General features: G+C 45.2%; 1 protein-coding gene and 1 non-coding gene across 2 annotated transcripts in view; both read left to right on the top strand.

Moving 5' to 3' along the window:
• Positions 1-12,521, top strand: part of LOC126419507 (putative odorant receptor 69a) — a 108,340-nt gene that overhangs the window by 28,580 nt on the left and 67,239 nt on the right. Inside the window, exon 3 of the mRNA XM_050086696.1 lies at positions 6,537-7,015. Within this exon, the coding sequence (XP_049942653.1) occupies positions 6,537-7,015 (479 nt within the window). The remainder of the gene's footprint in view (positions 1-6,536; positions 7,016-12,521) is intronic.
• On the top strand, positions 10,136-10,210 carry Trnat-ugu (transfer RNA threonine (anticodon UGU)). Its single transcript has one exon. It is a non-coding gene; the product is annotated as a tRNA-Thr (tRNA).

Raw genomic sequence — 12,521 nt, 5'->3', positions numbered from 1 at the left:
TGGTCTATAGGATGGACAGGGACAGTTAATTCAGATTTGATGGATGGGAGTTTGACCTTGCACTTGGTGGAGTAAGTAGGCTGAGCATCATTGCATGTGTTGCAGGTGGGGAGGGGGGACCTAGGTTGGGACATTGTTTAAGGAAGTGGGATTGCTTACAGTTGGAGCAGGTGGGAAGATTCTTACTACGAGCAGTAAGGTGATCGATATATAGGAGGCATTTTTGGCATCTGTAGGATTGTGGGGAGAAGGGGGGATTTAGAGGATTAGATCTTGTGTCAATGCTTGCAGATAAGTGCTACTCCGTGAGGAGGCAATCAGTGGTGGGAACATGTTCTGTGATTACTCACATGAGGCAGGGGGGACCAGAGTCATTATAGATACAGTGGGCGGTGTGCATTTATAATTGCTATAGAAGGATTGGAACTGAGTTCTGCTACCATCTCCTCTGCTGTTTTCTCAGGGCCAAGCTTCGTGATCATGAAAGTTAGGGTGTGGGGATGGTGAGGAGCCTGGGGTTGTTTGGATGGGTGGGTGGAGGGGGAATGAAGGGAGTGAGATTGGTATGAGGATCAAGGGTAACATGAAGGAGTTTGAGGAGAAGGTCTGTGTGGAAATTGGGATTTGTCGATTTGATGTGGAATGAGCCTTTGCAGGGAATATTTGTGTGATAGGAATAAGGGGGGCATACTTTATGATTTCGTGTTTGAGAGATTTGGCGTTTAGGGATTGTGGGTGAGGAAGGGATAGGAGGAAGGAGTGGACATCAGGGGAGAGGGTGTGGGGGAGGGAGCAGTGTCTATGTGTTCAGTTGTGTCGGGGTTGGTTTGAGCTTTCTTGGTGGTAGTTCTGGCTGTGTTGTCTGCACTGGGTCGCTTCTGGCGTTTTTGGTGACTATCGGATCGGGTGGAATTTGAGGAATTGGAGAGGGTGGGTTGTCTCACTAAGCTTGTCCTTCCAAATGGCTGGAGGCAGTGTGGACGCTGGTGGATGGTGTTGTGGTGTCTGGCAAAGCGATAGTGACATGGTGAGATGTAACTTGTGTAGGTGTTGCAGGGACAGTGGTGAGTGTAGGAAAGGTTAGGAGTGGAGGATATGCAAATGAAAAAATGGAGGGTAGGCAAGGTGTTGCAGGGAGGAGAGTGTAGTCAGCTGATGTGACTGCAGGTGGGAAGAAATTGTGGGGAGGGGGCGGGTGGACATATGGTGGTGGGCTAGAGGTAGCGCTTCACGTAGTGGTGCAAATGACGGAGGTGGCTGGAATACCCTTGGTGTGTCGAGAGAATCAGGAGTTCCATGATAATTACCAGCGGCAGAGCGTCTCAGAGATGGTGGGGGATAACAGCAGATGTGACGTGATGACTGCAGATGAGGATGACGACGACCGCGACGATGATGACGAAGACGGATTTGGAGGTGACGGCAGCAGCGAGTGGAATGCGACGGTGGCGGTAGCAATGACGATGACGGCGACAGCAATAGCTATGAAAGAGGCGGCTGTGACGATGGAAAGTCAGCTGAAAACGACCGCCACGGCGACAAGAAAACGATGACATGCAAGGAGACCATGTACACGCACAAAGACAGTTTCGACGACACATGTAAACTACGTAGATAAACAGACACAGACACAAAGCACAGGGGAGTGGTCCCTGCCAGTCTACGCACAAGAGTAGCAACAAACGAAAGCTACGGGCAGAGATCTCTAGTCGGTTGGTGATGATGTGTGTAGTAATCACTGAACGCCTGTCGTATGTATATCTTGGCCTACCGTTAACCAGTATAGACTGAATCACGTATTTGCTCCGTTTTTTTTTTGTTTTTTTTTGACGTTATTCGTATTACTCTCGTGTTTGATTGTCCCTTCTCTGTTTATATAATATATTTCATTAACAAATAATCTTGTCAAATGGCTGCTTCAATATTTTATTATACTGTGCTTGGATGATGATGATGTTGTTCGGTTTGTGGGGTGCTCAACTGCACTGTCATCAGCGCCAGTAAAAAGTCCCAATTTTTACACAGTTCAATCTAGCAAAGATCACGAATGATGATGATAATGATGAAGTCATGACAACTCAAATACCCAATCCCCGGGCAGAAAAAATATCCAACCCGGCCGGGAATCAAACCCGGGACCGCAAGATCCAGAGGCGGCAACGCTAGCCCCTAGATCCTTTTCTTGGGACGGTATGTCGCAGGGTACGAGAGGCCCTCTGACAGTTAAGTTTCTCCGACTTCTCGCCTTTGTTGCATTACGGCGGTCTCGCCAACAGAGGGCACTAATTATATACTTCAGTCTTTGCTTTCTATCCATTTTGCTTCTTTCCCTGTTTATATTATTTTATTAGCTCCATAACCTGGTTGTAGTATATGTTATTCTTTCTATCTAAAATGATCACAAGAGTGTCTGAGAATCACACTTTCTCACTTAACCAATTTTTTTAACAGTTTCAAATTTAGTTTTATTCGTGTTTTTAATTATTACATTTTATCGCTGTAATAACTTATATACTTGCTAAGCCCACTATAGACTTTACCTATTCTATTCTTCATTTTATTGCATTCTGTACAATTTCATAATCGACGAATATGCGTACGTTTACAGCAAACGATATCTAACGAGTTTACAACACGAACACCTGTTGTGACTACTGTACTGCTGTTTGTTTATGAGCAGTAGTGCTATTAACAGTATGATTCCACCGGCACTGTGGCCTAGTTTAGACCAAATTCTAAATAAATGCGCCGATGGTAAGCTGATTGTGTGTGTGTTTTGTGACGATGCCACTTTAGCTTCATCCTATTAGGACATGTTGTACAACAGGTACGGCTCGTCATATTTTGAGCGCATGTTTCCACACTATAAGAGTAATACTTTCATTATGGCAGATTTTATTGTTTTAATATGCAAACTGTAGACTAGTTTTGTTTCTTCATTTTACATTGTTTTGCTACAGATCTGAAGATGATCATTGCTGACCGATACCGGTAGTCTCAGACCACAAGTTTTGTGATCATTGACGTAAATCAAAAAGAAATTTATTCTAGGTTTTTTTAATCCGTGTTCATGTCAAGCTTGTTAATGGGACGCTCCTGATGGCGATCCGTCCGTCGATTGGGAATGTAAAGCTCGGAGGCCGTCTCGGCGTTATTCGAGAGAAGTAAGCAAGCCACGGTTACTGGTTACTCCCTCTCTACACTCTTTTATCACCGTCAACAACACAAACACAACTTTACATTATACACTGCATGGGGGCTTAATTATTTATAATGCAAATATTTTTTAGTAGCTGTTTATCCGACTACGCTGTTTCGTAAACGGTTGGCCCTGACTAGTATTATTACGCTATCTGACTGCAAAGAACAACAACAAAGAATGAAATGAAATTTTCGTTAACACAATTAATTAATTAAGTCCCCAGCAACTATGAAACCTACGAAACCAAAGCACAAGTATAACTGTTCTGTATGTGGAAGTATGACTCAACGCACATCTGGCACGGTTCTTCTTCAACAAGACAAGAATTTTTAAATACCAATTATACTGACGTGAAAAAAGAAAATTAAAAATACTATAATTGCGCAAGAAAACCAGAATTACACTCTAATACAAGAACACACGCCAGATGCTTTGTTGACTGAACCTGTAATGACGCATTATTTAGGAAACTGAAATAATGAGAAAAAAAAAAGAAAAGTAGTTTGTTACCTTAATTTATATTGATGAAAAGCACTCTAAACATTACAATCTCTCCACACCGACACGCTACTACCACATCTCAACCAGAACTCTTCAATATCACATCTCAGCAAGCACTGCCTACTAGCACATCTCAACAAACACTCTACTACGAGCTCTCCCCAAGACCTGGCTACCACGAGTCCTCGACAGGCACTGTGTAGGCGGCTTAATAATACTCTTTGGCGCAATCTCTGGCGCAGTGGCTCAGTGTAGCCACTTTTCAACACATACGCATTACAGTCACCATCATGAGACGGCTACACTCAATACACCTGCTATGAAATCGCCTGAATGGCATAATTAGAAAAGACTTACACCAGATATTGTGCCACTGGAGTTCATTATCGCACAGCCCACAGTTGGCACCGAATGTTATCAATGAAGAGAAGAATGGAAAACAGTTAAGTGTAGGATCTGACTGAATGGTGAGCTCTGTCGTAAATTAGCATCACAGCCACCAGCGTTAATGTGGCAGTAGCCAAGAGGCGAAACCAGAAGCGCAAACTGATACGGATGAACAAATAGTAGAAAAGGAAACGCTGTTTCTCTTAAGTCTCACCGGGTACAATTTCATGCCTGCTGGTACCCCGGCTAGGGGTGCTGAAGACAGTTGTTACCTTAAATGATGGGCGCCTGTTGGTCACGACGAGATTTCCAATGACGCAGTTGTCTCACGTCAACTGTCAAACACGGTTGTTGGTCACCACTCGTGCGAATTCATACCCCAGCAGTCTTCTAAACTTGGGAAAGCTGAACAAAGATACTCAAGCATGGGGTACGCGTTTCGGCAAAGAAGTAACAGCAGTCAGCGCCTCCTGTACCAAACACCGTACAGTCAACAATTGTTAACATTATTTATCCAAAAACCGCAAAGAAACCTCCCTCGCAACGACACTCGAAGGGAGAAGACCAACGAGCACACTGCGGATTGTTCTGTTGAAACCCGTTCGTAATTATCTTCAAAAAGATACGTGTGTGATAATAATGGAATTCTGACTTAGAATAGAAGAAAAGCAGAAACACAAAATTAACTACTCCCCCCACGAATTATGAAAATACCAGTTCACAACTATCTGACTGCGAGATTTAAACTATCCTTTAATGTCTCCTAACAACTGTTCTGCAATGTGCCTGTACGCAACAGACAACTTACCTCGTCTTGCCGCTGCAACTGTGTGATCAGCAACATGCCAAAATATTTCAAAAAGCAGTACTGCAATCCATGCCGAGTGCAATGCATGGACTAATTGTTACAATTATTGCCATACTTTTATACATAGAAATCGAATGATCAGGAGGGTTTAGTCAACTAACCTTAATCGATGTACAGAAAAATGAAAGAAAGCAATACAAACTTTTAATTTACTATATTTAGAAAACTGATGATTTAAACACCAACTTTACACAGATTTTTAATTATTCCGCAATATCTATACTCAATAAACACGTTTCTGAACACAACAAAGATACGACTATTACTCTGAGTGTATCATACACAAATCTGACAGAATTCCTCCCGGCGGGGTCAGGGATTTTCTCTGCCTCGTGATGGCTGGGTGTTGTGTGCTGTCCTTAGGTTAGTTAGGTTTAAGTAGTTCTAAGTTCTAGGGGACTTATGACCACAGCAGTTGAGTCCCATAGTGCTCAGAGCCATTTTTTTAGAATTCCTCCAGTGCGTAAGCAACCAACAACTAAGTGCAGAAAAAAAGGTTCAAATGGCTCTGAGGACTATGGGACTTAACATCTGTGGTCATCAGTCCCCTAGAACTTAGAACTACTTAAACCTAACTAACCTAAGGACATCACACACATCCATACCCGAGGCAGAATTCGAACCTGCGACCACAGCGGTCACGCGGTTCCAGACTGAAGCGCCTAGAACCGCACGGCCACAACGGCCGGCTTAAGTGCAGCAAAAAGGCAAATTACCAGAAATCCACAATTAATACCAAAGTCTCCTCCGACGCTACTATCACGATCACGACAGGCTGCGACCTCTCACGTCGCGCGCCTTTCTCCACTACGACCTGCGTCGACCACTTCCGACTCCCCTCGACAAATCCTCGTTCGCTACTACTCGCGACAATAATATCTCAGACTCAGAGTTTGTGTATGTACACAGTAGAATCAGAGACGTCCCACTTTCACCAGGATACTCTCAGAAATGCCTCACGTGGAATTAGCCGCCTGCCCCCATCTCAGGGAGAAGTGAAAAAGAGAGATTCTAGCCAATAAAACTGCATTTTTAATAGACAGTTCCCTTGGCGTCAGTCATAGGTGCTCCGAACCTGTGATCGCCGATTGCAGTGCTGTAGAAATTTCATTGTGGTGCCTCATGTCTCCATAGTTAGTACTGGCAGTACTATACCTCTCTACTACTTTAAGTTTTTGTGCAGTTCCTTTACAGAAGCTGTGTAATTTTTGTATAGCTCTTTATGCTCAAAGATGGATAATACGTAACTATCAAACTTTAGTGTTCGTTGCTTTGAATTTCTTTTTTTTTCTGAAGATTTTTTCGATTAGCAGAGTCCAATACATGCGTCCCTATGTAGTGCATACAGCCACCTCAAGTTTCAGCGTTAAGCTTGCAGCAGATAGGTGCTGAAAACTTGCAACGAGTAAAGGTGACGCACAAACTTTATGGCTACAACAACTTGGACACAATTACGAATAACCAAAACTAGCATCACAGACCGGATTTCCATAATAGTACTAATGCGCTTAGGTGTGTCTTACACGTTTTGTCACCATAAGCTTGGCAGTGTTATTGTCCAGGTGTACCGCGTTGCAGGTGTCGTACAGGATGAACTCGGCCATGTGGACCGTCGCTCCTATCGTAGCCGGCGCCATCGCCAAGGCGCGAGCAGACGGACGCCCGGTGAAGCGGGGCTTCATGATGCCGCTGTGGCTGCCGTTGGACACGCAGTCGTCGCCCACGTACGAGATCCTGCTGGGCGTGCAGGTGCCGTGCTGCTGGATCTGCTCGGAGACATCGGTGCTGCTGGACTGCGCCATGCTTGCGCTGATGCTGCAGGCCGCCGCCGAACTGGCCGTCCTCAACGACAGGCTCTCCGGCGTCGGAGCTGGCGGGGCCCCGAGTGCCGCGCTCCCCACCTGCTACAAGGACACGTCTCCAGCAAAATCGTCGTACAACTCTGAAGGAAAATCTGCCGCCGCAGCTGAGGCTGAGGCCCAAAGTCCTCTGTATTCACGTGATGAGATGTTCCGCAGCCTCGTGGAGAACATAAATCACCATCAGATCATTATAAAGTGAGTCTCCTTCCACGTGTACAGAATAGCCAAAGAAACTGGTTCACCTGCCTAATATCGTGTAGGGCCCCCGTGAGCACACAGAGGTGCCGCAACAGGAAGTGGCATGGACTCGACTAATGTCTGAAGCACTGGGTGATCAAAAAGTCAGTATAAATCTGAAAACTGAATAAATCACGGAATAATGTAGATAGAGAGGTACAAATTGACACACATGCTTGGAATGACATGGGGTTTTGTTAGAACCAAAAAAATACAAAACTTCAAAAAAAGTCCGACAGATGGCGCTTCATCTTATGAGAACAGCAATAATTAGCATAACAAAGTAAGACAAAGCAAAGATGATGTTCTTTACAAGAAATGCTCAATATGTCCACAATGATACCTCAACAACAGCTGTAGTCGAGGAATAACGTTGTGAACAGCACTGTAAAGCATGCCCGGAGTTATGGTGAGGCATTGGCGTCGGACGTTGTCTTTCAGCATCCCTAGAGATGTCGGTCGATCACGATACACTTGCGACGTAAGGTAACCTCATAACCAATAATCGCACGGACTTAGGTCTGGGGACCTGGGAGGCCAAGCATGACAAAGTGGCGGCTGAGCACACGATCATCACCAAACGACGCGCGCAAGTGATCTTTCACGCGTCTAGCAATATGGGGTGGAGCACCATCCTGCATAAACATCGTAAGTTCCAGCAGGTGTTTGTCAGCCAGGCTGGGGATGATGCGATTCTGTAACATATCGGCGTACCTCTCACCCGTCACGGTAGCAGTTACAAAACCAGAAGAAGCATTTCCTCGAAGAAAAAAGGCCCGATAACGGTAGATGTGGTAAATCCAACCCATACCGTGACTTCCTCCTCGTGCAATGGAGTTTCCACGACAGTTCTAGGATTTTCGGTAGCCCAAATTCTGCAGTTGGGGCGTTGACAGACCCTCGGAGCGTGAAATGACCTTCATCGGTCCACAACACGTTGCTCAACCAATCGTCATCTTCCGCCATCTTTTGAAACGCTTACACCGCAAATGCCCTTCGCTTCAGTAAATCGCCAGGTAACAGTTCATGATGCCGATGGATTTTGTACAGATAGCATCAGAGGGTACGCCTCAGTGTCAACCAAACAGTAGTGTATGGAATGCCGGTGCGACGTGCGACCGCACGAGCGCTGACTTCCCCGTTCACAGACGAACCCGCTACAGTCTCCATTTCTTCCTGAACTGTCTCAGCAGCATTACGCCTTGTGCTCGGTCGGCCACTACGGGGTCTATCGTCCAAACAACCCGTGGCTTCGAACTTCGAAATCATTCTCGCCGCAGCTACATTTGTCAACGGACCTTTACCCGTCCGAATCCCCTTCCTATCGCGATAGGATCGTAACGCTGAACTAGCACATACCCCATTCTGATAATACAGCTTTACTAAAAGCGCCTTTTCAGGTAACGTCAACATGCTGCGACCGCTGGCGCAACTGATTCTCTCTCTCATTACAGCTCCTTTTATACACGATTGTCGTGTGCAGTCACTGACGTTTTGCTGTCCAGCGCCATCTGTCGGACATTTTGTGAGCTTGGTTTTTTTTTTTTTTTTTTTTTGTTCTAATAAAACCCCATGTCATTCCAAGCATGTGTGTCAATTTGTACCTCTCTATCTACATTATTCCGTGGATTATTAAGTTTTCAAATTTATACTGACTTTTTGATCATCCGGTATATATTTGTATGGATATGGTGTCTGTTCTTTCGGACATGTCCGAAAGAACAGACACCATTGATGACCTGCAGCCCTCTATAACGAAGTTAGAATAATATATTAATACCTTCAGCTGCTGACGGGCGTTGATATACAGGGTGTTACAAAAAGGTACGGCCAAACTTTCAGGAAACATTCCTCACACACAAAGAAAGAAAATATGTTATGTGGACATGTGTCCGGAAACGCTTACTTTCCATGTTAGAGCTCATTTTATTACTTCTCTTCAAATCACATTAATCATGAAATGGAAACACACAGCAACAGAACGTACCAGCGTGACTTCAAACACTTTGTTACAGGAAATGTTCAAAATGTCCTCCGTTAGCGAGGATACATGCATCCACCCTCCGTCGCATGGAATCCCTGATGCGCTGATGCAGCGCTGGAGAATGGCGTATTGTATCACAGCCGTCCACAATACGAGCACGAAGAGTCTCTACATTTGGTACCGGGGTTGCGTAGACAAGAGCTCTCAAATGCCCCCATAAATGAAAGTCAAGAGGGTTGAGGTCAGGAGAGCGTGGAGGCCATGGAATTGGTCCGCCTCTACCAATCCATCGGTCACCGAATCTGTTGTTGAAAGGCGTACGAACACTTCGACTGAAATGTGCAGGAGATCCATCGTGCATGAACCACATGTTGTGTCGTACTTGTAAAGGCACATGTTCTAGCAGCACAGGTAGAGTATCCCGTATGAAATCATGATAACGTGCTCCATTGAGCGTAGGTGGAAGAACAAACTAAAATGAGCTCTAACATGGAAATTAAGCGTTTCCGGACACATGTCCACATAACATCTTTTCTTTATTTGTGTGTGAGGAATGTTTCCTGAAAGTTTGGCCGTACCTTTTTGTAACACCCTGTATATCAACGGGGACATGTGAAAATGTGTGCCCCGACCGGGACCAGAACCCGGGGTCTCCTGCTTAGATGACAGACACTCTATCCATCTGAGCCACCGAGGGCACAGAGGGTAGTGCGACTGCAGGGACTATCTCGATCACGCCTCCCGCGAGACCTACATTCTCACCTTATACGCCCACACACTACATTCGTAGTGACCCTATCCAATATACTCATTCCTCGTGGAAGACATTCTACCAAGTCCCGTAAGAGTTCGGGTAATATGTGTGCATACGCACAGAAGAAGAAGGTCATGGCCGGTATTGCCAGAACTATACACCTATATGGATATGGCGTCTGTTCTTTCGGGACTTGGTAAGAATATCTTCCACGAGTAATGAGTGTGTCGGGTAGGGACATAGGCACACTACGCATGTACTGTGTGGACATTTAAGGTGAGAATGTAGGTCTCGCGGGAGGCGTGCGCAAGATAGTCCCTGCAGTCGCACTATCCTCTGTGCCCTCGGTGGCTCAGATGGATAGAGCGCCTGCCATGTAAGCAGGAGATCCCGGGTTCGAGTCCCAGCCGGGGCACACATTTTCACCTGTCCCCGTTGATATATATCAACGCCTGTCAGCAGCTGAAGGTATTAATATATAATTCTAATATAATATTGTCTGAAGTCGTGCTGGAGGGAACTGACCCCATGAATCCTGCAGGGCTGTCCACAAATCCGTAACAGCACGAAGGGGTTGAGATCTCTTCTGAAAAGCGCGTTGCAATGTATCCCAAATACGGAGAATAATGTTCATGTCTGGGGAGTTTGGTGGCCAGCAGAAGTGTCTAAAATCAGAAGAGTGTTCGTGGAACCACACTGTCGCAATTCTGGACATGTGGGGTGTCGCATTGTCCTGCTGGAATTGCCCATGTCCGTTGGAATGCATAATGGACATGAATGGATGAAAGTGATCAGACAGGATGCTTACTTATGTGTACGTATATGTCACCTGTCAGAGTCGTATCTAGACGTATGAGGGGTCCCATAAGACTCCAATTGCACGCGCCCCACTCCCTTACAGAACATCCAGCAGCTTGAACAGTCCCCTGCTGACATGCAGGGTCCATGGATTCATGAGGTCGTCTCCCTACCCCTACATGTTCATTCGCTCGATGTAAATTGAAACGAGACACGTCAGACCAGGCAACATGTGTAAGATGGCTATAATTTCCCACCTTGCAAGTACTCACCTACATATTTTGCCGTTATTTACAACCGCAATTTGGTATCATTTGATAGGTTGTGTATCGTATATGTGAATATTTAAAGAAGACTGACATTGTCACGTAAACCTTGTAAATAGTTGTTAACGCTTATTGCATGAAAGATGACGGAGTGTCTTTATTATCAAATCGGCGTAATGAATGACTGCTTATACTAGTAGAGGTTGGAACGCCAGTGGAAGTGTAACGGTAGGCGTAACTCAAGCCCTGGGTGAAAAGCCCACACAGGTGTGTTGGTCCTGCTTCACACTGGAAGTGTCAAGACGGACGGTCTGGACACCTGAGCTCGGAAGCACAATACAGCGGCGGCCGGCCCGTATTGTAGCGGGGCCAGGAAAAAAAACCGGATAATACTTCGGAAACTCTGAAAATCTTGGACGTAGCAGAGAGAAACGAGGAAGCGTTACCTCGGAAATCGCAGGCTTGGTTATTTACGAGGATTTTTACTTTGAGAAGCGTACCATTGTATGAGTATAGGTATTTCCTCGCAAACTTTCCGTGCTGGACGACAAAAGACTAAAATATGGTTGGTCAGCGTTCGGAATAATCTGTAGAGAGGGTGAATATTCCGTGGTTTCGAGAATATGATTCGCCTTCTGAGTTACGAGGCCGGGGGGCCGAGTTTTGCTGGGAAACCAGCGGTGGAGAAAAGAGGTCTTCCGTTTTGAGTGCCCGGGTTTGGCGGTCGCTCAGCATCAGGTTTTGTTGGTACAGACGGACTTGCTGTCTTTGCTCTCAGAGATTTTATAGTTAAAACTGTTAGGCACTGTACTGTTTCGAACTTATACGATTCTGGACTTCGCCTCTGGGTAGGGAGTCGTCGTTGAGTATGCAGCGTTCAGTGATTGAGAGCACTTCTGCCTATAATCACATTGAGACGTTACCTGAACTCCGCCCTTGTGGCTGGGAGTTCGCGTTTCTCGTCTGTAGAACACAGAGAGGAGAAGACAGTTTTAGAGTATACTAGTCAGAGGACCGCCTTCTGCCAGTCTAGTGTTTGAAAGAGTTTATTTTGTGGCAGAAGTTCTTCCATCGTCGCAGACGTATACGAGAACCGTCACTCCGACACACCGGGTGCAGTACATACGGTGATATTGCTAATTGTTTCGGCTTATTAGGGCTATAAGGCTGTGATCACGTAAGTTTTATTTCCACTGAGGTTACACACCATTGTAGATCATCTTTGAAAGTAGTGTCTTCTAGTGTTTGGTACGTAGATGATGACAGTTATGTCGCGTTATTTATATTAGATCGCGTAGCCATAAAAAGGGGCAGATTTGGGTAATTGATCACTGATATTGACTAGGAAATTCATTTGTGTCTCTTTATGTCTATTAGACATTGCTATATAAACATTTGTAGTATATAAAGGGGCTTTAATCTACAATAAATGTACAAGAAGAAACAGCATTTATCATTTTATAGTTACTAGTTCCTTTAATCATTCATTTATGTTTATGTTGTAATTTTTATGTTAAAGAGCAAGGAGGAGATATCACCATTAAGAGATCCTAAGATCTGCTTCAGGGGGTAGTCAGACAGAGCCAAATCTCCATTTTCGCGTTCAGTTTTTCCGTTGCGCACATTCATTTTACACCCGCCTGGAGTAGTATCTTGGACATG

The sequence above is a fragment of the Schistocerca serialis genome, chromosome 9, assembly GCF_023864345.2.
Source record: "Schistocerca serialis cubense isolate TAMUIC-IGC-003099 chromosome 9, iqSchSeri2.2, whole genome shotgun sequence".
In the NCBI taxonomy this organism is placed as follows: Eukaryota; Metazoa; Arthropoda; class Insecta; order Orthoptera; family Acrididae; genus Schistocerca; species Schistocerca serialis.
Note: the sequence above shows the minus strand (reverse complement) of the source record. Positions and strands in the feature narration are given on the sequence as shown.